Source organism: Zingiber officinale, chromosome 8A (assembly GCF_018446385.1).
Source record: "Zingiber officinale cultivar Zhangliang chromosome 8A, Zo_v1.1, whole genome shotgun sequence".
NCBI classification, from domain to species: Eukaryota; Viridiplantae; Streptophyta; class Magnoliopsida; order Zingiberales; family Zingiberaceae; genus Zingiber; species Zingiber officinale.
Window position 1 is genome coordinate 2276066 of NC_056000.1, and position 27021 is coordinate 2303086.

At 34.4% G+C, this 27021-nt stretch overlaps 2 protein-coding genes across 3 annotated transcripts; both read right to left on the minus strand.

Moving 5' to 3' along the window:
• Positions 1–3153: 3153 nt before the first annotated feature.
• Positions 3154–6578, minus strand: LOC122009549 (probable LRR receptor-like serine/threonine-protein kinase At1g53440). Its single transcript, XM_042565748.1, has 9 exons — positions 6464–6578; positions 5987–6354; positions 5642–5834; positions 5421–5564; positions 5210–5328; positions 4858–5068; positions 4502–4739; positions 4223–4373; positions 3154–3672 (listed from the first exon to the last, which is right to left on the minus strand). The coding sequence occupies exons 1-9, from the start codon at positions 6576–6578 to the stop codon at positions 3292–3294; spliced, it is 1920 nt and encodes a 639-aa protein (XP_042421682.1). The 3' UTR covers positions 3154–3291.
• A 2802-nt stretch (positions 6579–9380) lies between these two features.
• Positions 9381–20619, minus strand: LOC122011859 (probable LRR receptor-like serine/threonine-protein kinase At1g53440). Of its 2 annotated transcripts, none has more exons than XM_042568266.1 (24): positions 20426–20619; positions 18049–18202; positions 16725–16796; positions 16580–16648; positions 16427–16498; positions 16267–16338; positions 16108–16179; positions 15580–15648; positions 15416–15487; positions 15266–15337; positions 15093–15164; positions 14921–14992; positions 14761–14826; positions 14604–14666; positions 14488–14523; positions 13048–13097; positions 12550–12923; positions 12213–12405; positions 11996–12136; positions 11767–11885; positions 11418–11628; positions 11062–11299; positions 10613–10766; positions 9381–9990 (listed from the first exon to the last, which is right to left on the minus strand). In XM_042568266.1, the coding sequence occupies exons 1-24, from the start codon at positions 20562–20564 to the stop codon at positions 9718–9720; spliced, it is 2925 nt and encodes a 974-aa protein (XP_042424200.1). In that variant the 5' UTR covers positions 20565–20619; the 3' UTR covers positions 9381–9717. The 2 variants fall into 2 exon arrangements, with proteins under 2 accessions (XP_042424200.1, XP_042424199.1); XM_042568265.1 differs by having other exon boundaries at positions 15580–15651; positions 20426–20618.
• Between the last annotated feature and the right edge of the window lie 6402 nt (positions 20620–27021).

Sequence of the window (27021 nt, forward strand, 5' to 3'; positions counted from 1 at the left end):
GAGTCACAGTGGGTACACATTGTCCCCTAAAAAAATACGAATATATCGTATCTAGTGTAACATGAGAATAAAGACCACCAAATGGTAAATTCCTAGGGGGTAGCACAGAGAAGAACATATTGAGGGTCGTAATCCTAAGTGGTCTCTAATGATCATAGGAGATAGTGTAATGTCAGTACCTGCGACCCTGGTAGTGTATGTGAGATCATTGACTTTAGTTAAATTGTTGTATAGTTCGGCACAAACCAATGTTTACCGAACTAGAACAATCAACTAAATTCTGTAGCCTATAGTAGTCAATGACCTCGACACAAGGAATGCATGATCGCATGAAGAAACTCCTATCAAGATACCAAGAATGTAAAGGAATATAGGAAATGGATGAAAATCTAATCTTAAGTTCCTTTGTAGGAAACCTAGGATTAGTACTAAGAGTTTGAGAGAGACCAGTATCAGTATTTGGTTTCTTCCTATTTAACAAAAATTCTTTAAAAAAATTCTAAATTAAATAAACAATGCATAAAAAAAATAATGTTTAAGTTTAAAATATTATCGACGCATCTTGAATATTTATAAAAGAAATAATGACCTCAGTTGCTCTGAAATCTCATGCATGCTTAAACGCTGGGAGTAAAAAGTTTAATTTTAAGGAAAGGTTTAAAATTTGGACGTTTGTGTTAACAAACACTCGTGGATAGGCACCTTATATAGGCGTGTCTAGGGGTCTAGACCAGGAGGCGAGGCAGGGCGCCCGGACCCCAATACCCTGGGCGCTTCAACAAAACTATGGGCTGGTTTTGTCGAGGTGGGGTGGGGTGCTTGAACGACGTCCAGGCTATTGGTGCAGTTTGCACTAACAATCTAACTCAAGTTTTGATAAATGACAAGTGAGTTAAATTAGATGTATTTGTGATCTAAGTATTTTACCAAATGTGCAGGAATTGATCGGTTTGGAGGACCTTACGCAAGGCTGAAATCTAGCTAGGTCTGTGGGACCAGATAGCTGGTGTAAAGTTCAGATAGGTCAATGGGTCGACCTGATATTTGTAAGAAAGTCCAGTTGGTTCCTCATGGCCTGACAGCCAACAAAAGTCCAGTTGGGTCTGTGGACTTGACAACTGGCATGAAGACCTGATGGGTCAAGAGACTAGTCAACCGATTGCAAGTTGGTAAATCAAGGTAAGTCACTGGAGGAGAGTGATTCAGTGAGGACGCGTCCCGATTGAGGGAAAGTATGTGTCAGTCCATTTCGGACCCCTACACTGAGACCTTGACTTGATTTTGGTCTCGGGGAGACAGGGTCTAATTACTACTTAGTATTATTGTGCTAGCACTTGTCTTGCGGGTTATTATTTGGTTTATTGGACTAACATGCTTTGTAGAGCAAGAAGAGCAAAAAAAGCCTCGGGTGGAAGGCGCCTTCAAGCACTGAAGGCGCCTTGGCATTGTTTATAGAAGGCGCTTTCAGTGCATGGAAGACACCTTTTGTAGGATAAAGTTTAGAATTCGTCAAAGATAAGTATCGAGCTGTTCAAAATCAGACTCGCTACATTGGAGGTACCTTCAAGGCCTTTGAAGACGCCTTCCATGCGTAATATAAGGGGTGCTCGCCCAAGCCATCACATAATACACTCATATTAACATCTGCGCTTCCGATCAGACTTCCGAATGCTCCGACTTCCTACTACAACACTAGTGCGACGCTGCTATACTCATTTACTACTCAGAAGTCGCTCAAACATCGAGCTCAAGCCGACCATATTGAAAGAGTGTTTGGTAATCTTTTCATTTGTGTACTTATGATTACTGCAAAAGGGCAAATGCAATGTGTTGCACTTGTTTCAAATTCTTTTGTACCCGATTCTCACTTCCGGAGGTACTGGAAGAGGTATTTTAATGGATTACACATCGATAAGTTTGCGAAATCTAGATCTTGAGTAGGAGTCGACAAAGACTCTGAACCAAGTAAAACCGAAAACGTGCTCTTTTACTTGCTTTTCTATTTCGCTTTCTTATTTAGTTTTTCACTATGTACTTTGTTTTTAAACGAAAAAGATTTGTTTTTGAAAATTAACCACGTGATTCACCTCTCCCCCTCCCCTTCTCACGTACAACTCGATCCAACATAGGCGTCTGACATCAACACATTTTTTTAACATTGAGTTATTTTAGATTAAGTTGGGTAACAATTTTATTTAAGTTTAAAAAAATTAATTAAGTTACGACAAATTTTATTAAGTTATTTAAAATTTTAATTAAGTTATTAAAAATTTAATTAAGTTATTTAAAAATTAAGTTGTTTAAAAATTTAATTAAGTTATTTTAAATTTTAATTAAGTTGTTAAAATTTTAATTAAGTTATTTAAAAGTTTAATTAAGTTATTAAAATTTTTTAATCAAGTTGTTAAAAATTTAATTAAGTTATCAAAAATTTAATTAAGTCATTTAAAAATTAAGTTGTTTAAAAATTTAATTAAGTTGTTAAAAATTTTTAATTAAGTTGTTTAAAATTTAATTAAGTTATTTAAAACTTTAATTAAGTTATTAAAAAATTAATTAAGTTATCTAAAAATAAAGTTATATAAAAAATAACATTTTTCACTTGATTAATCAAGTTAAGTAATATTGTCTAATTAAATATTTATTGAGAATGACTACTTAGTTTGATCAATGTACTATTATATTTATAACTCAGTCTTATGTTGCTACACTGACATAAACATCTAATGTCCAGACAAAATATTTATATATCTCACGTCATTTTAAATTTTTGAATACATAATTAAGATAAACCTAATGTAATTATGAGATGTTTGTTGTCTAGATCTATAGGATCATATTTTCTAGAGATTTGACCCAGACTAAAGTCAAAGTATATTTTAAAACACTAGAGAAATAAGATTTAAAAAAAAATAAAAATAAAAAACAATTTTGAATACACAATAAAGAATTTTTCAGCGCTCATTCGAATCTCTTGCTTGGTGTTTATAGGACACTTCGAACCTCTTGCTAAGTGTTTATGTTAGTGTGTTATATGTAATGTTCTCCACAACCGTTGCTCTTCCATGACTTACCCGACGATGATCTCTGACAAAAACACATAGTATAAGAAACTTAAGTAGGTATGCTAAACACTGAACTGGCTTTCCTGAGTTTTATAGTTCGAATTTATAGGGAATAATTTACTTAAATGTTTGCAATTATTCTTCATTATAAAAAATAACACATTTCTTTATGAGCATTCCCATGACTGTTTGAACGTTATCCCAATGCAAGCATCATTTCTTCGCCCTAATCTGTGTAGTGAAGCAGGGGGTGACTTGTTTTTGCTTGTGAGTTCTTGCCACTTGATGCTGATGCTGAGATAGAGGAACCAATCGATGGGCCATCGATGGAGCTCTGTGTTTGGCTGTCTTGGGAGACCTTCTCCAAAGCTTTGAACCTCACGTTATCAACTGCAGCCGCTGCTCGATTTGCGGGCATGACCTTAACTGGCATCTTGCCTTCAAGCATGCTTATCACAGATGACATTGCAGGCCTGAGCGTCGGGGAGGGGTTGGTGCAAACAAGAGACAGCTCCAGCATTTGCAGTGCTTCCTCCTTCGAGTAGTTGGAGCCAAGGCTTTGGTCAACCAATTCAAGCAAATTTCCCTGCTCTTGCAAAACATAAGCCTGCGGAATGGAATACATTATTGAAATCCAGTAAGATTCAATAACAGAACAGTCTATTGTTTAGTAGATTTTTTTTTTCCTTATTTTGAAAAAGAAATGAGAAAATGCCAATTAGAATTTGTACATATGTATCAAACAATCTAGATGAAAAGAAGCCCAAGTTTAATGAAAATGATAATGAGAATGCAGCATAGAAACGATTTAAGCAAGATCTGTATAACTACATTGACTTGCACATTGTTTGATGCAGCTGCAACCATGATTAATTAGATGCCTATTGGCCCAAGCAAATTAAACTAGAAACTAATTACGAGCATGTCTGTCCAAAAATTACAAGAAATAAAATATCTTTGAACAAATGATTCTAAATATTTGTTTTATGTCTCTTCTCAACTTTTGAAGTTTATTTTTTTCTAAAAATCTAAAAGTGTTCTGAGAAGAATTTTCTAACCAAACTCACCCTACAGGGAAAATTTGGTTATGACTAGGAATTAGTGATCTATCATAAAAGATCTCACATCAACGAAAAGAAAAAGAAATACTTCCTTACCCAATCATGAAGATAAACAAATTCCTCCTTAGGCCTATAATTAGTATTGCTCATTCCGCTGACAATTTCTAGTGTTACTACCCCAAAACTATATACATCTGCTTTGTCTGTCAAGTAACCTCTCATTGCATACTCTGGAGCCATGTAACCTCTGCAACAGTTACAAAGTTTACATCAGGTTGCATTGCACAAACAATGCTTTTGCTAATTCGGAGCAATAGTAACAACTCAAGACAATGCCTTAAGTAATACAATGAATAAAGCAATAATACTACTCACACTGTCCCTGCTATTCTTGTGCTGATATGAGTGTTTTCTTCTTCATCAAGTCTGGCCAAACCAAAGTCAGAAATTTTTACATTTAGATCTTTATCTAGTAGAATGTTTGTCGCCTTGATGTCTCGGTGAACAATCTTTAGCCTCGACTCCTCGTGAAGATATGACAAGCCTCTCGCTATCCCTATGCAAATATTACGTCTTGTTTGCCATTCTATATCGAGGCGATATTTCGGTGGAGCTATTAAAACCCAAGTTTAGCCTTGTATCTTTTGCAAATGATTTATAGAGTAAATGCTATAGACAAAACCAAGAGCACAATTCTAGCAATCTGTCTGTGTAACTAGATAATCACATACCAAATAAAGCACGAGCTAGAGAGTTATTCTCCATGTATTCGTAGATAAGCAACAACTGATTTCCTTCTATACAGCAGCCATAGAGCTTCACGAGATTTGGATGTTGTAAAGCTGATATCATTCCTATTTCATTGACAAATTCACGGTTCCCTTGCCTAGATTTAGAAGAAAGTTGCTTGACAGCTATCAAGGAACCATCCGCCAGTACACCCTGAGTCGGTCATAATTAACAAAAAACCACTAAACATGTTATTGCAATAATTTAAAGTTGAAATACAACCAGAGAAAACAATGCATTTGTCACAATTTAAAATAAAAAAAATATACACAATTTGCAAATGCATTTTTATACCTTGTACACGGGACCAAACCCACCTTCACCTATCTTATTTTCAAGATCAAAATTCCTAGTAGCAGTTTTAATCTGTTTCAGAGTGAAGTAGCCAGTTTGCAACTCGAGGCCTTTGAATTCTGCATGATCGTTAGTGTTTATCTAAGCAAAGACCCATGAACTTTGCCTTTGAATTTGGGGCATGCTTATATAACTTAAAACTATAGCTTACCGTTGTCTCTAGGATCTTTCTTGGTGAAGCAAAACCAAATGATGTTGAAGGCAAGAATAAGCACAAAACAAGATGCTATAACAATGCCCACAATAACCCCAACAGATAGCTTGCTTTTTTTATCCTTGCAATTAGCCTCAAAATCTACACGAAGCAACATAATTTTTTATTATTGTGCAAGATATTAATGGAAAATGAAAAACCATTTCAAAAGGACTTACTCGGAGTGATAGAAATGGCTGAGATAAGAGGTCCATATACACTCCTCCAAGGGATGGAGTTTGTTCCCTTGCCACGCCACTGAAAGTGAATCTCGAGTGTGTCATTAACCCAAGTAGTGAAGTTTCTGATAAGCACCTTGCCAGTTCCATTAGCTTCTTTTGCAATGTTGAAGTCCCACAGAACTTTTTGACCCTGCATTCGTTTAGAATATTATCTGGTTAATAGATGAATTAGCACATAAAAGATTTCTCAAAGAATAGGACTATTGAAGTATTATGAATGCAACCATTTTGTAAGGAAGAAATGAACAAGGAGAATGAATTATATGCTAAAAACTCAATCACCTGGATTGACACATCAAACAAACGTCTTCCCACACTAGCAAAAGTTTGGTCATCAGTGAGCATAATCTCGGCAAAATGGAGACCCACTGTGTAATTTCCTGTCTGTAGGCATAGACCATAGTATTTTAGTGAAAGAGGACTAAGCCGAGCTGTCGTGTATAATTCTGGATTACTCATATTAAGGATTGATGAATTCCATGCAATAAAAGATGATGAAACATTTCCGATAAAATCTCCAGTATTGCTGTATGCCCATGCTCCATTGTCACGATAGGTAGAGTGATCAATAATGCCAGATAAATCATCTTGGTACTCATGTCCGTCAATAGTCACTCTTCTACCACCACAGTTAATGAACAGCTCACAATCTGCAAAATGATGGGGGATAGAATCATGCCAAATATTTGTCATTAACTTTATTGACTTGAATGATATCGCAATTTTCTAGTAATCCTTTTTAAAAGCTTATATACCTACTTTTTGATTTCCCTGAACAAGGAAGATTCTTCCTTAAGCATGAGGCTATCCTGCTAAACCATACAAAGCAGAAACATTTGGTATGAGATTTTACAATCTGATTGCACAATTTCATTAAAAGTAGACATTCTTCTTTTTTTTTCTCTCAGTTTTTCATTTAAGTTTTTTCATCAAATTATTGAATCAAAAGCATGTTTTTCACAGGTGAAGTTTAGACATTTCTAATCTACGACATTGCATGTTTTATTTAGAACATAGAGATACTTAACAATAAAATATAATAATTTTTTGGAAAAGAAAAATGTCATTAAATATTCATGATAAGTAGGGGTAGTTCAAAAAGTTGATGTACCCACACATTTGCAGGAAATGGGCCACACTACAGCCAAGAGATTAAGGGGACAAATGAAGATAGAAGTATATATAGGAGAAACATATGAAACTTAATGCTGCAAACTAAAGTTTATAAAATTTAAAAAAAAAAAAAATCAACATGTGGCAAAAGGCGATTCGCTCGCCCCCAGCGCCCCCGTCAATTCGTCCCTAGGCCAACGCGGAGGAGGTAAATCACGGGTGACTACTAGCCATTAGTACAAATGACCAAGACATGGGGGAGGTTATGCTCGGTCACGCCGAGTTTCGACCTCAAGACCTCATGTGGCAACATCCCATGTCTTAACCATCGCACCGTCCCCAGGGGACAAATAAAAAATAAAAAAAAAATAAAAAAATCAACATGTTGTGAGGGATGAGGTAGAATTAGTTTGATGAAAAGAGAACCATAGGGGAGGAGTTATTTTCTCCAAGACATGCGCAAAAAAGAGAACCATTTTAATAAAACACCTAGGTCCATAATACTTTATAACATGTATGCTTATTAACTCCTTCCTCGTCGAAAAAACTCCTCCCACCCCTAGCCATTTAGGGGACAAGCTATAAGGGACGCTTGAGGTATGGATGGTTGGTCCAATAGATTTGTGGTCAATTTTCGACTTCCAACAAATGCAAAATACTTCGTTGGTGTCTAACATCCCTCGTACAAAGAGTCGTTGTGCTAGGTCAAAATATCTTTATAATTTATTTGTCTGTATTTAATCGGGGGACCAACGATACTGGACCACCTGAGTGAGCATTATCACATTTTCCTCCATGTATGATTATTAACTCTAATATTATTTCTTGTAAAAGAGCATGGAAATTAAACTTAGGGGGTGTTTGGTTGATGAGTTTGGGAATGAGGGAATTGAATAATAGTAAAAGATAGTGTTTGGATTGTGAGTTTGGGAATGACATTTTGGGAATGATTACTAGATTTATGGGAATCAACCAAACTCATATAACTTGATGGGTTTCAATTCCATTCCTATTCTCATTCCACTCTACTATCAAACCTATACCTATAGTGATTCCCATCATTTAACCAAACACCCCCTTAGTGTCTAGTTTTTTTTAAAGAGAATATGAAAATCACACAAATAAAATTAATAGGGCATCCGCCGGAGCCAACCAGAGCCAACCATCAAAAAGTGCACATGATAAATAATTTAGAAATCCAGCATCTTTTAATTACATGTCTTATTTAAAAGTCTTATTTAAAAAAATTCTATAAATTATCATATTTAAGCAACGAATCGTGAATATTTGGATATTGGAGGACAACGTAAATATTCTACATCTTTAGGGTAGAATGCGACCGAGGAGAATAAATCCATCCACGTTTCCATAAAATAATGCGTCATATGTCAATTGGAGAAATAAATATAATGATGTGTAGTACTATCTTTCAGATTTATGGTTTAATTTAATTAGGCCTGGCCCGGTGGGCCCAGACCTGTCTACTAAAATTGTTTTAGGTGAAAAAGTAATTATGGTAATTCATTTTTTTAAAATACCTTTTAAATTTTTATTAATTTTAAAATGACCTTTATAATTTATATTTTGGTAGTAAAATGCTCCTAAAATATATAAATTATATATTTTACCTTTTTTAATTAATACCTAAATCATTCACTAATCATAAAACAATATTTTAGAGTATTTTAATATCAATAAAATAGTATTTTAAAAACATCATTTTTAACAATATTTAAAAAAATACTGAGAAATTACCCTAAAGAAGTCAATGCCTAAGTCAATGCTAAGCTAACAAGTAACAATTAATATTTTTTTTTAAAAAAAAAAACTCTCTTGAATTCTTTTCCAATCTATGACCCACATGCTTGACCACTCTCAACATCATCTTTAATTGAGGCAACATATCTGTTTTACCTTTCTCATTCGTTTTCTCTTATTTTGTTTGACTTGTTCAATGAATTCGATGTTCATGAAAGGATTGTTCTAATATCTCAATGTTTATCTATTAATTATTTCGGTAAGATTGTTCTAAATGATAATCATTAAGACAATTCAAAATTACAATGGCAAAAACTTGAGCCTAGACAAATATTATCTATTGATTATTAAACTCACAAGAACTAGAACTGGATATCCAGTTACACCAAAAAAAAAAAAAAGCATGGCCCACAAGGAAATTCACTATGTTTTCAATATAAAATTCAAGTGGTTGAATCAGATATATTATCAGAAAGATCTTGCAGTCTCATTTTTCATGGCACGACTAAAAGGGTAAAAGTTTTAGCCATTCAAGTGTTGTAGGAAGCAGCCACCTTCTTAGAAAACCCAATTACAATCATACATAGAATTGATAGAAACTAGCAGAAATTGTGAAGCTAAATATCATATATGGTGGTAAAAAACAATTCGTTCACCTCCAACACCTTCATCAGCCCGTCCCAGGCCAACACAAAATAACTAAATATCATATATGTTGCTATAGCTGGTGATTGCTTAAACCAAGTGAAACAAGAGTAAATTCCTGTAGTGAAGACTTGTTCATTGCCAGTGAATGAAACAGACATCAACAAAATCAAACACTTCTGTATTAATACTGAGAATGAAATGATACTATAAAAAACATAAGTAGGTTTGCTAAACAGTATACAGAGTTTACTGAGTTTTATAGTTGCAGTTTCTAGGGCTGAATTTACTTAAACGATTGCAATTATTCTTCAGGGAAAAAAATAACACACTTCTTTATAAGCATTTACATGAGTGTTTGAACGTGATCCTTATGAAAGCATCATTTCTTCGCCCTAATCTGCGTAGTGAAGCAGAGGGTGACTTGTTTTTGCCTGTGAGTTCTTGCCACTTGATGCTGAGATAGAGGAATCAATCGACGAGCCTACGACGGAGCTCTATGTTTGGCTGTCATGGGAGACCATCTCCAAAGTTTTGAACCTCACGTCGTCGACCGTTGAAGCTGCTCGATTTGCCGTCATGACCTTCACCGGCATATTGCCTTCAAGCATGCTTACCACAGATGACATTGCAGGCCTGAGGGTTGGGGAAGGGTTGGTACAAACAAGAGACAGTTCCAACATTTGCAGTGCTTCCTCCTTTGAGTAGTTGGAGCCAAGGCTTTGGTCAACTAATTCAAGCAAATTTTCCTGCTCTTGCAAAACATAAGCCTGCAGAATGGAATACATTATTGAGGTCCAGTAAGATTCAATAACAGAACAGTCTATTGCTTAGTAGATTTTTTTTCCTTGGTTTGAAAAAGAAATGAGAAGATTCCAGTTAGAATTTGTACTCATGTATCAAACAATTTAAATGAAAAGGAGCCCAACTTTAATGGAAATGAAAATGACAACGCAGTTTTCTAAAAAGAGGGAAAAGTTAAAAAGCAAGAAAGATCTGTATAACTGCATTGACTTGCACATTGTTTGATACCTACAACCATGGTTAATTAGATGTTTAATTGACCAGTGCAAATTAAACGAGAAACTAATTACGAGCATGTCTGTCCAAAAATTGCAAGAAATAAAATATTTGTATAGTGATTGAACACTAAATCACTTTATTTGTTCCTAAATAGTTTGGTTCAAACTAATCCTTGAACAAATAATTCTAAATATTTGTTTTCGGTCTCTTTTCAACTTTTGAAGTCTTTTTCTAAAAATCTAAAAGTGTTCTAATAAGGTTTTTTAACCAAACTCATCATACAGAGCAAATTTGGTTATGACTAGGAATTAGTGATCAATCATAAAAGATCTCACATCAATGAAAAGAAAATGAAATACTTCTCCTTACCCAATCAAGAAGATAAACAAATTCCTCCTCAGGCCTATAATTGGTGTTATTGCTCATTCCACTGACAAGTTCTAGTGTCACCACCCCAAAACTATATACATCTGCTTTGTATGTCAAGCGACCTCTCATTGCATACTCTGGAGCCATGTAACCTCTGCAAGAGTCACAAAGTTTACATCCGATTGAATTGCACAAATAGTGCCTTTGCTAATTCAGAACAATAATAACAACTCAATATGATGCCTTCATTTCAAAAATGTAACTCTCTCAATAGGCCTATGTCATTAAATTCCATTATCAACATATGATATGTGTATTTTCTTAATTTAATTGCATACATTGGATATTTCATCTTGAGCAAGATCCTAGTTAGATAAATGTTGGATTAGTTCTTCAAATATGCATTTTAAGAAAAGTAATAGTACGAATAAATCAATAATACAACGCACATTGTCCCTGCTATTCTTGTGCTGATATGAGTGTTTTCTTCTTCATCAAGTTTGGCCAAACCAAAGTCCGAAATTTTTGCATTGAGATCTTTATCTAGTAGAATGTTTGTCGCCTTGATGTCTCGGTGAACAATCTTCAGCCTTGACTCCTCGTGAAGATATGACAATCCTCTCGCTATCCCTATGCAAATATTGCGTCTTGTTTGCCATTCTAGATTGAGACGATATTTCGGTGGACCTATTAAAACCCAGGTTTAACCTTGCATCTTTTACAAATGATTTGTGAAGTAAATGTTATAGACGGAACCAAGAGCACATTTCCAGCAATCTATTTGTGCAACTAAATAAACACATACCAAATAAAGCACGAGCGAGAGAATTATTCTCCATGTATTCGTAGATAAGCAATAATTGATTTGCTTCTATACAACAACCATAGAGCTTCACTAGATTTGGATGTTGTAAAGCTGATATCATTCCTATTTCATTGACAAATTCACGGTTCCCTTGTCTAGATTTGGAAGAAAGTTGCTTGACAGCTATCATGGAACCATCTGACAGTACACCCTGAGACAGTCAAAATTAAAAATAACCACTAAACATGATATTGCAAATAATTTAAAGTTGAAATACTACAAGAGAAACCAATGCATTTGTCACAATTTAGATTAATAAAAAAAGTCCAATTTGCAAATATATTTATACCTTGTACACTGGACCAAACCCGCCTTCACCTATCTTATTTTCAGGATCAAAATTCCTAGTAGCAGCTTTAATCTGTTTCAGAGTGAAGTAGCCAGTTTGCAGCTCGAGGCCATTGAATTCTGCATGATCGTTAGTGTTTAACTAAGCAAAGATCCCATGAGCAACTTTTTCTTTTAATGCGAGTCTTTAATTCGGGACATGCTTATAGAAAATTAAAACTATAGCTTACCATTGTCTTGAGGGTCTTTCATGATGAAGTAAAACCAAATGATGTTTAAGGCAAGAATGAGTACCAAACAAGTTGCTACAACAATGCCCACAATGACCCCAACAGATAGCTTGCTTTTATCCTTGCAATCTGCCTTAAAATCTACAAAACGCAACATAATTTATTATTATCAAGCAAGATATTAATGGAAAATCAAATATGATTTCAAAAAACTTACTCGGAGTGATAGAAATGGCTGAGATCAGAGGTCCGTATACACTTCTCACAGGGATGCTGTTTGTTCCCTTGCCACCCCACTGAAAGTGAATCTCCAGTGTGTCGTTAACCCAAGTAGTGAAGTTTTTAATAAGCACCTTGCCAGTTCCATGAGCTTCTTTTGCAATGTTGAAATCCTGCAGAACTTTTTGGCCCTGCGACGTTTAGAGTATTATCTATCTGGTTAATCGATGAGTTAACACATCAAAGACTTTTCAAAGAAAAGGATTGTTAAAGTATTATGAATATCTTGTAAGAAAAAACAACAAGAATTAATTATAGGCCAAAAAATCAATCACCTGGATTGATACATCAAACAAACGTCTTCCCACACTAGCATATGTTTGGTCATCAGTGAACATAATCTCAGCAAAATGGAGTCTCACTGTGTAGCTTCCTTTCTGTAGGCATAGACCATAGTATTTCATGGAAAGAGGACTAAGCCGAGCTGTCGTGTATAATTCAGGATTACTCATATTCAGGATTGAAGAATTATGTGCAATAAAAGATGTGTCCTCATTTCCGATAAAATCACCAGTATTGCTGTATGCCCATGCTCCATTGTTGCTCTCACGATAGGTTGAGTGATCCATTCTGTCAAATGAATCATCTTGGTATTCATGCCTGTCAATAGTCACTTTCTTACCACCACAGTTAATGAATAACTCACAATCTGCAAAATGATGGGAGATAAGAATCATGTGAAATCAATGCCAATATTTATTATTAACTCTATTAACTTGAATTATATCTCAATTTTATTTTTATGATAATCCTTTAAAAGCTCGTATACCTACTTCTTGATTTGCCTGAGCAAGGGAGATTCTTCCTTAAGCATGAGAGTATCCTGCAAAACCATACAAAATATAAACCTTTGGTGTGAGATTCCACAATTGAATCGCACAATTCGATTAAATTGTTCGCACTGAGCCCATATTCTTCTTCTTTTTTATCTCAGTTTGACCCCTTCATTTAAGTTTATTATTCTCAAATCAAAAGAATGTGTTTCATTGGTGAAGTTTAGACATTTCTAACCATTACTTTTGTCAATCAATCTCTTTGCCTACGGCACTGCATGTTTCATTGAGAGCACAGAGGTACTTAGAAATAAAATATAATACATTTCTGGAAAAGCTGAACCATTAAACTTTCATGCTAAGTAGTGTCAAAAAGTTGATACACCCACACATTTAGAGGAAAGGAGCACCTCTGATGTAGGATTTATACCATAAGAGAAGTTCCAAGTTGGAGGGGCAGCAAAGGGGTGCCGATCAAACAAAGGTGTGAGGTAGGAGCTATTGATTATATTGGAGTTTTAACTTTTGATTATCCAAATGAAACGATTCTAACAAATGGATCTTTTTTAAAAAAATAGGAGCTGTCTATTATCGGTCTACCTCACCTAGACCGCCTAAAATGTCTACATAGACCGTTTGGGCCTATTGGTATGCAAGTAAGTCCCCTGTCCAAACCACAAAGTTGGCCAGCAACCAAACCAATTACTTGTTAAAACAATGTTTTTTTTCCTAGATGGTCACTTTGTGTTTCTACAGCTCTTTTTATCATAACACATTGATTCAGAAGATAGGTTATCCTATGTTTTAGCACCATCTTTCTAATATTATAAAAAAAAATCTCGGGCAACTCTTTCCCTCACATAATAGCATCGAATTCGGTGTTTATCCCAACATTAACTCTTTATCAAGAGCAAACACATTAAAAAAACTACTTTATCCTTTTTCTATGCAATCTTTCACAATTTATCGCAATGAACAAAAGGACAATAAGATAAAAAACATATAATTGATAAACTAACTTCACTACAATACAGTTATACTCACACACGCGCGCAGGTGGGAACACACACAACAATTCAGTTTGGAAGTATAAACAATTTAATTAAAGTATTCTTTTGAAGAACATCACCAACATAGAGGTTGCAATATCAAAGTTTCTCAATCGCTGAATTTTTGTTGTATTTCTGTCATCTCTTTGGGATTCCTGCTTTGTCTAACAAGCTAAACATAACATCTATAATCTAGTTTGAGGCCAAAAGGCAAGAATTAATATTATAAATATGATTTAGTTCCATAAGGGAAATTTAGCAATTATGCCATATGTCAGAAGACAAATCACATATGGGATATATAATGAGTCTCTTTTTGTTTATCTATACGCTAAATCTTATTCTTCTCGATCTATGAGTAAAAAACAAGAAGCAAGTATCAAAAGCTTACGAGTTTTCATTTGTAGAAAAACTTGAAACCAGGTTTCTGCATACCAAAAGTTAAATTCTTAGTGGAACAAGTTTTAAGAGCTATAAACAGTTTAATAGATAATTATTGAATCTTACACTCCATCTCGTGACTGGCAGGATGTTGGTGGAGATCCATTAAAAGAATTATAAGAGACATCCCTGCAATAGAAGACCTTATAAGCTTGATGTTTGTCATGCAAAAGTTCATTCTTCTAGTCAGATGGATTAGTGATCTAACTGAGAGCAGACATACAAATTTTTCCTGCTTGACAAAATCCATGATGGAATACTTCCACTGAGCTTGTTATTGGTCAGATACCTGAACATATTAAATGGATGTGAGATCTGCAAAATTATTACTGGTGCAGAGATGTAACACAACGACAAATACTGTCTATAACTGCTACACTTACATAAATCGTAACTTTCCTCGTGGGTCAAAGCTATTTGGGATTTGCCCGGTCAAGTTGTTAAAGCTTAAATCTCTGAGGAATTAATTTGGCAAGTAAAAGCAAGATTAACATCATGTTGATTATTGAACTTGTTAATGAAACCGGTAGAGCTTCCAACGAGAGAAAATCTTACAAAGTTTTTAGACTTTTCATTGTTCCAATATAATCAGGAATTTCACCGGATATTGACAGGTTCCTAAGAACCCTATATGAAATAACAGTCAATAAAGCAAAGATATGTATATTTATACCAATATACATTCAAATAGAAGCTACTTCACTGATGATATTTGGTGGCTAACTTACAATTCCTTCATTTGAGTCATATTCTGCAGTTGAGGAAACTGTCCATCTCCCCCTTTCCAGTCAGTCACCCTCCTGGATTTGCAGCAAATAAATTTCAAATATGTCTTAAACCACTTCAAGCAGATTGAAATACTAACTAATTGTTCTTACAATTCAGTAATTGATTCCAGTCCAGAGAAGTTGCGAGGAAAAGAACCTTCCATAGACGTCCCTTGCATGTCACTAGCACACATGGTTCGAGTATCCAACTTGTTCATAATGAAATTTAATAATGATTAACATTTGGTCTAGAATAGCAGTGATTAACGACTTACAAGCGTTTAAGATTTGTCCAGTTACCAATGAAACTTGGTATTCTGCCAGAAATTGGATTCCCATCTATTCTACTGGGAAAAGAAAAGCAAAAGGTTTAAGCATGCAGTGCGACTAGACTGTTAAATTTTATTGGCTCAAGCAAAAATGCTGTGTTTGACACTTCAAATAAACTCCTTTATGCAGATTGATTTATGAAGATAAATCATAAACCATGGTAACTTGTTTATACTGCAGGAATAAGGAGGATTGCTTCATATTTACCATGGTAACTTGTTTTAATCAATAAGGTTGAATACTAATGACAAAAATCTACACATTAACTTATTATGTTTGTAGATGAATGTGCAATTAATGTGTAGCTTGCTAGGCTTTTATTTATGAATACTTATGACAAAATATTGTCACACAAGTATGTTGTTAAGTTTGCAGATGAATGTTCAATGCTTAACTTGCTCAGCTAGAGTTTCATGTTTTTTAGCAGAAAAAAAATACTTCTATATCGATAAGATACATGAGATGTAACATACAAGTCTTTTAAGTTGTGGAGATTGCCAAGTGATTCTGGTAATTCCCCTGTCAGATTATTTGATGAAAGCAATCTGTAACGAACACAAAAGCATGAATCAAGTTACATTGCATATATATATAGATCAAAACTAATGACAGAGTGCGTGTATCCATCTTACAAGCGAGTCAAATTACTGAGCTTGCCAAGGGATTCAGGAATTGAGCCTTCTAGAAAGTTTGCTTCTAATACCCTATCACAAGTAATATATGTTTATGTAATTAGTACCATAAAATATTATAGAAGAAAAGAAAATTATGGCGGAGGACAAAGGAATGTACAGCTCTGTGAGTGATGTGATATTTCCAAGCTCTTCAGGGATGCTCCCAGATATCCGATTTCCCAAAAGAGACCTGTAAATCTTTTGTTACAAAAGAACCCTCATGCATATCAAAAAAAGAAATGGAAGAAGACTGTAAAGGTATATAAATTACAGATTGGTGAGGCGAAGGGTTCCCCATTTAATTGGGATAGTTCCATTCAGATAGTTCCTTGTAAGATCTCTGCTAAACACAAGTGAGCTATGGCTTTATCATTCAGAAAAAAACAAGGCATTAGTTAATTACTGCAGTGACTCACAGTGTGTTCAAGGAAGTAAGGTTGGCAAACTCAGCCGGCAGCTCTCCAGTCAAATTCTGCCCCTTAAGAAGGCTGAAAAAGAAATAAACAAATTTGTCAATTGAACTTTAATTAACACTAGGTGGAACCAAAAGTTACCGAGGTTTTTTATTGTCTTTGTTAAAGTTGATTGGCCGACAATTAGTCACACAATATTGAGCTATTAGAAAAGGAGCCAATTTGTACATTTATATTATTAATAGTCGTATCATTAATTCCAATGAGGCCATGAATAAAAGCATGATGACAAGCACCCCTTAATCATGAATTCCCATGTTAGATAAGATAGTTTTTATCTCGAAAGATATTAAAGCAAGTAAAAATAGAGATGGTTAAAATTGTTGTTGTATGAGAGCACTAACACAATAATATATTTGCACCAAAATAGCAATGCAATAAACAGGTAAATATAAGCGTGAGGCCCACGAGCTGGAGATGAAATCCTCTGTCCCGAAAATATTGTGTCCCCATGTCCACGAGCTGGGGATTTGCACCCCCCCTGCGCGTGATGATCGCGTGTGTCACGCCCAGTTTATGGATTTCCGGCTCGAACCCCCGAAACCACCTGATTTGGGCTCGGCCCGCGCATGCGTGTAGGTCCCCTTAACTTTGCTAAGCAAGGATGGAAGGACTCCATATATAAGGTCTTCCAACATTCTTAGCTTAGCAATGTGGGACTAAATGCATACACATATGCATTACCAAAACAACAACAAAAAAACAAGAAAAATAGTTTGAATTAAACTCAACAAAAATACCTATAATTTTGATATATCGTATATACCATATCGATATATATCATTCATATAAAAAATTTCAATAAAATTTTAGTACGATATTATATCATATTGAATTTTTTGATATCAATATCACTATAAGAATTATTATTTTTCAGTATACTAAAATATCAAATAATTTTTTTATAAATTATTTAGTGGTGTTGAATTTTGCAAACTAACACCATTGTATGTTGGATTTCGAAATCCAGCACCACTTGATTTTTGAAAACCAACAACAGTGGTGCTACTTTTCAAAATCCAACACCACTAGTGATTTATGATAAATATTTTTTTTATAATTTTGGTATATCGAAAATATCAAAATACCAAATAATTTTGATATGAACAGTATGAAATTTAACCACACTAAAAATTTTGGTACAGCATCAATATATATTTTTCAAAAATCAAATTTTTCGATCAACATACAGTATGATATAAAATTTTCATTACAATATAGTATATCGCCTCTAAGTAAAAGTGACCAGAAATCAGAAGTTGCTTACATGGAAGTCACTTGACAAGTATTGGTTGTGTTGTTACACAGGCCACAAGTGACATTGTTGACGAAATCTGGGTCTTGCTGTATTGGAGCCCTTCCACAAGGGTTCCTACCGAAGTTCCAGTTCAACTTTGAGCCAATCCTTCGTAGAACTCTAACTGTATATTAAATGATCCACAATTGACTTGCTAATTTAAATCTCATAAAATTGGCAAATATTTGACAAACTTTAGTGTAGAGTTAAAATTTGAAAATAGATGAGAGATTAACATTAAAACAAGTCCACCAGGTCACAGCAGAACATATATTATTACTATAAGCCAATTTGATAAGCTTGAATAACTAATAATAGAGATACCACCAATTATTACTTGGCATTGTTCCTAGTGAAATGCTAACGGTAGGACAACACTTAACCTTGGGACATTTATAAAAGGGACAATTAAAACAATAGAAAACATTTTCTTGGTTTTCTTTTAAGGGTTTTCTATTATTTGAAATGATTATAAATGAATTTACAACCTAATTCATTTCTATTATTTGAGTCTTAGGGTCTAAAGTTTATATAAAGATATCTTTAGTTGTTTGAGGAATTATCATTGGTTATTAAATAAAATGACCCTTTTTCGGAAAATCTAGAGGACAGTGGTTTTTTCTTCTTACCTTCTCCTTAATTCTCCCTTCTCATCAACCCGTAGGATATTTACTATCCTACCAGCGTCAGTTGGTATCAGATCTTGCAGATTCTGAATGAGTAAGTCAAACATCAGATTCAATGAAATACTATCGTTGTCGTGATCATGCCAAGCAGGTTCCGGTTGAGGAAGCCTCGCACTGTTGTCGTAGCACCCAAGACGAGATTGAGGATTTACAAAGATAAGTTTAACACAACGTGTAGCGGAGGCGATACAAAATCTTGAAGATCGTGAGATATATGATCAAGAGAATCAACATGGAGACATCGGATGTCAAGTTGATCTACCTGAATTTTCATATTTTTGATATTCAAGGTATTTTTGATATTTTAAGTATTTTTGATAATTTTTATTTTTTTATTTTTTATTTTAAGTCTGTTTAGAAATTTTAGAATTGTGAGTATGTTAATAATTTTCTTTTCTTTTAGAATTTCTTTCTTTTCTTTATACATTAAAAATTATAGTTTATATATTGTGATTTCTTTCCTTTATTTGAGTCTTAGTTTCTGAAGTCTTTATAAATATGTATTTAGCTGTTTGAAAATTTATCCTCAATTATTAAATAATTTTTTTTTTGTTAAAAAAAAAATCTAGAGGACAACCATTTTTTCTTCTTATCTTCTCCTCAATTCCTACTTCTCACCTGCCCATAAGATAATCGCTATTATGACTAACATCAATTAGTAGAAGTAAGTTAGATACATAATCCCAACTAAAAATAAATGATAATAATAATAATAATAATAAAAAGCTGAACTGGTAAGTTATCCAAAGGTCAACAAAAGATTTTTGGTCACTGCCCTTATTAAACACTACCTCGTAATATATATCTTAAAATTTATTATTAATAAAGATAAAGTCTTAATAGTGACACAATATAAGCTCAAACACATAAAGAGTTATCATAAATGGACTCATTTATGTCCCCAGGGCGTAGCACAGATGGGGAGTGCATAGTTCTGTGGGTTAACGTCTCCGCCATACACTTTCCACCTGTGTATCTGCATTTATCTCCCTCCATATCCGTGGGACCGGCTCTAGGGGGGCCGCTGATGTGGCGGTTTCACATTTTTTTTTTTTATAAATGGACTCATTTATAAAGACAATTTATTTTAAAAATTATTAGACTATTCAATATTATGTTTCAAAAAAATATCTATGTTATATTATTTTATATATATATTTTATTATATAGCCCAGAGCCGTGCCTACATCTCGGGTAACGCGATTCCTTTTAGTATTTGGAAAGACACAGATGTTGACGCCACTGTATAAAGTTATTTTTTTTTATATTAAACAGCTTGAAAATATTAACATATTTTCGAACTATCCGGGAAAAAAATCGAAGTGTACTGATCGAGGAAACACACATCAAAAGAAAAAGGGAAATCTTTTTTCGATAAATCCATCATTTTTTCACTTGAGGGCTTTCAGAGAACGTTGGATCAAAAAATTAGGGAAAGCATTATAATACCAAAATGTCACAGAAAAAGTGAGAAATATGCAGAAGAAGAAAAGGAGTCTTTATCTTTAAGACTCCGGACATTAACAATCAAAAACCGAAGGAAGGAGAAGAACAAGGCTAAGCTTTGAAAAACCTCAAGTAAGTCCTTAAACGAAAAATCAAAAAAAAAAAAAAAGAAGAAGAAGAGAATAAATCAAAGTGAAGGCAGTGCAGTGATTTACCTTCATGGTCAGCCAGTGTCTGTGTCTGCGCTCTGCATCTGAGGTCCAAGAAGGAACTCAACCCCAAGAGCAAAGAGGAGAGGAAGAGGAGACGATGAGGGCTAAGTTTCAACAGAGTTGCCGCTGCGATGGCGCTCATCTCAACGATTCCTAGACCAGACGGAGGAAGAGAAAGGACAGACGGAGCATCCGCATTGGTATAAATTATAATACCACCACTAAAAAAAAATACTGTTAAAATCTTATTAATTTTAAAATGTCATTTATGAATTTTATTTTGTTAGGAAAATGCTCCTAGGATAAAATATGTTAGTTTCCTTTTAAGTTATTATCTAAACTATTCAGTAATCCTGAATAATATTTTATAGTAATTTAATATTAATGAAATAGTATTTTAAAATTATCAATTGTAAAAAATATCTGAGAAAGTCTATGCTGATGTCAATGCTAAGCTAACAATTAATAATTTTTTATTAAAAAAACTCCTTGAATTTATTTAAATATAATCTTAGTTCCTTGATGAAAATATATTTATTGTGAAGATTGGGGCATTAAGGTAATGTCACTGTTCCAATCCTTCTCTTTCGACCCACATGATTTGTCCACATCATCTTTAATTGAGGTTAACCTCTTTTATTCTTCTCTGGCTTGTTCTACGACATGGATGTTGATAGAAGGATTTTTTTTAATATCTCAATGTTTACCTATTAATTATTTCAATAAGATTATTCAAGATGATAATTATTCAAACATTTCAAAATTAAAATGACAAGAATTTGAGTTTTCTGAATATTAACTTCAATAGCACATAGTTAACTGAAAAATGTAAGAATTTAGTATGAGATATTAAATAAGAAATAAATCAATTGTTTAGAAATTTTTATTTTTGAAAATTCATCTTTTCAAAAAATATTTAAGCTCTTCTGCCCTATAATATATAATTTACTTACTCTTTCTCTCAGGACGGTCCAGTCAACTTAAGATTTGGGGTTTAAATTTTGATATAGTCAAGATAAAAATCTCTCTCATGCGTCAGTCAATACTTTAAAAATTAATGATCATATGTGATTTACCTTTTCAATATTGACCTGACATAATAATAAGGATGCTAGAGGGAAGTACAGTCGCCTTATGTCAATTTGCCAATTTCAATGTCATGCTCTTAGTTAACTCAAATTAGTAATCCGCACACTTCACAAAAATTGATATTTCATGCCAAAAACAATGGCGTTCAAAGTATTAAGAACAGCTAAATTGAGAAATCTCGTTATTTACATACTATCATGGTCCAACAACAACTTTGCATTTGATACTCTTAATGGTGATAAAAAAAATAATGATTATTCAGATCAGATAATGTCAAACCTGAAACGACCAACTCAATTTCATAAAATTAAAATTTCCCATCAATCGTTAGAGTACATCTGGAAGAGCTCACGATGGACGACTCAGAAGCCCAACATCCCTTAATTAATAAAAACCAATTTTTATACATACAACTAATAGTTGGAAATCAAACTATGAATAATGATAACTTAATATCTTTCCATCATATCCCGGAGACAAGTATCCCTTAATTATTATGAATTCCTATACTGGATATGAGAATTTTTGTCTCGAGATATAAAACAAGTGACCAGAAATAAGAAGTTGCATGCTCACATGAAAGTGACATGACCAGGATTGGTTGTGGTGTTGAACATTCGACAAGTGACATTATTGGAATAATTGGTATCATTGTTCTCTGGGTCTATCCATCCTGGAGCGTTTCTGTAAGGTCCACATCGAGGTTCCAGTTCTTGTTCGACTTTGAGCCAATCGTAGGTTAGTAGAACTTCAACTCTAAATTGAATGAACCACAATTGTTCCAAGCATATAACATGTAACACTTGAGAACCATGCCTTTAATTTAAATGTCATGAAATTGACAGGGTTTGGTGTAGATTTAAATGACAAGTATTAGTTGTGGTGTCACACATGCCACAAGTGACACTGTTGGCGTTATCTGGATCTTGTCGTCCTGAATCCTGCCACTAGCAGTGATACTCCACAAGTAGCCATTCGTATCCAATGAAAACCTTGAGGATCCATCTTATCATGGTAAGCAATGCATGACTTGAAATCTTGGTGCCTATCAATATTAGGCTTTGCTGAAATGACATCCAATTTTTTAATGTTATTATGCACCTTGCTTTGAAAACAATAAACTTTAGCAAGATCATTAATAAACTAGGAAAATATTTTATATTGGTATAATTTTTTTATATTTGATGGCATTTGGTGTTACTCCCACCCAGGTGCCCGACCTTATTCTTGACTCACCGGTAGCTTGGAAGGATCCGTTTGTTTAGCAAATCAGCTCAAAACTACTCTTTTGGACAGTTATGATTCATTGCTTCCGGAGAACTAAAGGGATATTTTACCATCCCAACTTTATACAGCATGGATGAGGCACAATAGAAGTTATGCACCTTTAAGCTAAATGGCGAGGAAAAAGATAATGCTAAGGGTAAAGATCTTGAAGCAATTTTTCTGAAGGCAGAGGTGTTGAAGAGATTGCTTAAAAATATTTTCATATCATCCTGACAATTATATCTATCAACAACTGCAGACAACATAGCAAATTTCGTCATGATGAAAGAAGATGAATGGCTCTTGTTGACATTTTGCTGAAGCTATTAAAGTTCTTTGAAACAAGTTGAAGCTCTTATTGAATAGGACATTACAGATTATGGTTTTGAAGTATTTAGTAGATTTTGATATAGTATCCTGTCAGTGGCGTAGCCACATAGGGACGAGGGGGTGCGACCACCCCGTAGATTTATTTTAAAAAAATAATATCAAACTCTTACAGTCAATTTGACATACTGATTCATCATCTCATGGTCGGAAAACTAAAATTGATCACATATTTGGAAAATTTTCGACCTAAGTTATCAATTGGTATCACTTTTACTAGGAAATATTGCAACTTGGAACATTAAGGAATGTAAAGTATTGAATTTTAAAAAATAAAATATATGACAATAAACAGATGAATTAAATCGTATAACACGAAGTAAAAGCGTTAAATTAAAATCGGATTGGATTCAAACTAAATCCAACAAATAGGCGTGGAGATAAAAATTATGTTGATTCAAATCGGGATTGATTTGGAGTTGATTTAACTAAGTTATCGCCGAACAAAGTTTAAGATTTAAACGAACTCGATCGGTTAAAAATGAATTAAAGTATTTTTAAGGAAACTTCTCTTTCATTTTTTCTCCCTACGCATGCAATAACCTCCACCATGCCGTACTCCAACACCGTGCCTTCGCCCATCTCTCTTTTTTATTTTTCGCTATCTCTTCTTCCATATTTCCTTCATTTCTCCCACCGCAGTGTAATTTTTTTCTCTCCTCTTCTCGAACACAAGAGTTCTCTTTTCTTCTCCTTTCTCTTCTCCGACAAGTAGGAAACACAACATCTATCAATAGCTACCCTCTTCCAACAACAAGAGCAGCCCTCGCATCTTCTTGCTCTTCTCATGTTTTCTAGGATTTTGTTGGTATCGTAAGAATAAACCTATTTTGTCTTGCTTTGCTCTATTTATGTTGTTGTCGAGTTCACTGAAGCTAGTCGAGATTGCTAATGAAGAAGGTAAAGCTCTTTTTGCTTCTTCCTCCATATCTTCACTAATGCGGTGGTAAAAGGGGACTACCAAGGACGAGTCAAAGGTGGGAAAAACAACCAACATTGGAAGTCAAAGTCAAGACGGTCAAAGACATGGAATCGCCAGGTCACCAAGGTTGGCCGAGCGGGTCGCAAAAGGCCGATCGGGCGTGAAAGGTCGAATCGGGCATGATCACCCACTCAGCGAAAGGGAGGTCCAAGATCAAGGTGTCGCTCGGAGGCTCATCCGATCATATCGCTTCTCCGGTTGGACGACAAGCAACGCCACGACAACTAGACGACTAAAGAGAGAAGAACAGACGTTCACTATTGTGATGACCGAGTGAGGACCAGTCTGATGGGATCACCTGTCCGGCTAATGAGGAACAAATGTTGGTTATTATCTATAATTGGTGGGCTTAATTGTAAGTTGTGCATATGAGTACAAACCGAACCCATTAAAGTATTATAACTTATGTTTATTGAGTTTTGGTTGTTGGATGTAAACCTTGTATGTGTAAAACCTATAGTCCTGTATGTATTATTATTTATATGATGACAATAGATATTCAGTATATATATGGACTTACAGTTCCGCATCTATTATTATCTTTGGGCTGATAATAGACGTCCACTATATATAGGGTTGGTCCCCAAGGATTTAGGGTGAAATTTTTGACAGAGCTTTTGGTTTCCCATTGACCTAAAGCTTTTCGACGGCGTCACCCCTAAGCCCCTTGGAAGACCTTCCTTTTCTTTCTGCTACATCTTCCTCCACATGGATTATTTCTGGATGACGCTAAAGAGAAGGATGACTCTTCAATCAGGTTCCTTGTCATATTTGTTTATGTACTTATTTTTCTTATGGCATGTTTTTGATGAAACGAAGATCCATGCTCACATGTTCTTATTTTTTCTATTCAAATTCTTATTTTGATTATCCAGAATTCATGTGGCTTACGTTTTACAAGAAGTATCAACAACCTCTTTAGCTGAACGACCTTGGAGAAGAACAACCTTGAACGACCAAGCAGGGAATCCCGGCGAGCGACTTCCCGCTCAAGTAAACAATGGGACCCCTTGCTCAGCGCATCATACCTTTCTAGAAATTAGTGTCGCTAGCAATCAGGCATGGTCAACAGACAAATCATACAGCAGAAACTTCTACTGTCATGTTAGGGATTTACATGCCCTGTTAAGGAGAAGTGTTAGGGACGCTTTTCTGACTTATCTTTTTATGGGACAGTTGGGAAAGTGTGCTTGTGCTTTGGGAAGCGTGCACGTATGCTATAGGAACTCTATATAAAGGGGGGTTCATGCATCGGCGGAGGTAGTGTGATTATCGTCTACACCTTTGTTGCTCTGGTGTACTACTGTTCTTCTACTGTTTCGGTGACTGACTGAAGCGTCAGAGGGTCAGCGTCGGGACCCCTTCCCTAGCCCGGCACTGACTTTCTTTGTTTTACAGAGCGGAACGTAGCGAAGTCTTCACTGGAGCGGAGTGTAGCGAAGTCTTCACAGGGTCAACCGCAAAGCCACATTCCCAGCCAGCTCTTCACTAATTTCGGACAGGATCATTCACTTTTCTATTTTTCTCAAAAGTAGCAGCCTTCATTTTATTTTATTTTTTCCAGCCCTTTACAAGCCGTTCATTTTCCCTTTTGTTTGCCAATCACAACAACAACAACAACAAAAGTAGGTTGTTCCTTTTTTTTTTTTAATTTTTCATGTTTCATTAATTAAGGATAGTTATAAGTATATACTTTATTTTATTATGTTGCTCATAGGATGGTTATTTAAATCAGAATGAAGGTCTCATATATAAGAATATTAAATATTACGAGGAAACAAGATAATAAATGATTTTTTGACTTTGAATCATAGATAATTCTTGGGATCGATGAATTATTGTTTCAACTAGAACCAAGGGCTAAGGTTGAAAATTTTTATTTGGTTTTCAGTTCTTTAATTCAAAATTTAAGCTTTTGGATTGTGAAAATCGACTTCAACTCATGTTTGGAATTTTGAAAAATTTTATCTTATATTTTTAAATATTTTCAAGTTTTAAGATTTAGATAATTCAATTTAGTGTTCTATTAATTTTTAAAATTTATTGAATTTACCTCCATCAGTTAAAAATCCTAGCTACACCACTGTATCCAATCTTACGGAAGTATGTCTACGTCGAGGAATTAACAGTGATCTTGGCACATAGCAGTTGCAAGTTTAACACACAATAACTCGCTGTTGGCCGGAACTTATTTCCTATTGAACAATTTGGAGTTTCCATTGGTAATGGCAGATAAGTCTCTATATCTCATTGTCGCATTCATCTTTTATAATTTTATCTTCTTTGCTAATTTAATGAATTCCTATATCACTTGGTGATTTATCTATTTATTGATTCATTAAATATATATGGATTGCACATATGGTTTTTACTTGCTATACTACCTTTTCCTTTTATGTTGGTCCCTTGTGATTGTTTGTTCATTGAAAGTCCTTCAAATGGATTTTCTTGGGGGAGGCACAATTATGCATTTACTTGGGAAAACAAACATTAGCTCAATCACATGATTCAATTCGGAAGGTATATCTAGATATGTAAGTGCAACAATTGCTGCCTTTTAATATCTTCTAGTAACAAGTTCTGAAATTTCATCAAGGAGCTAAGATACATATAAATTTAGCTCATCATTTTCACTTTTTATAGTCCATCAAGTATCTATTCCTGAATATATTTTTTTAGATTCTTTCCATATGTAAATATAATTTTTCTTTGAAAAGTGATCAGCTTTTATGATATATGACCAGGCCAAATATTTAACTGAAAAAGATGGATTTATTCCTAAACAACCACTAAATCAAATAATTGATTTGTGCTTATCTATTCATTTGAAGAAAAAGGGAAATATTTTTTTTTCTAAGAATCCATCATTTTTTTT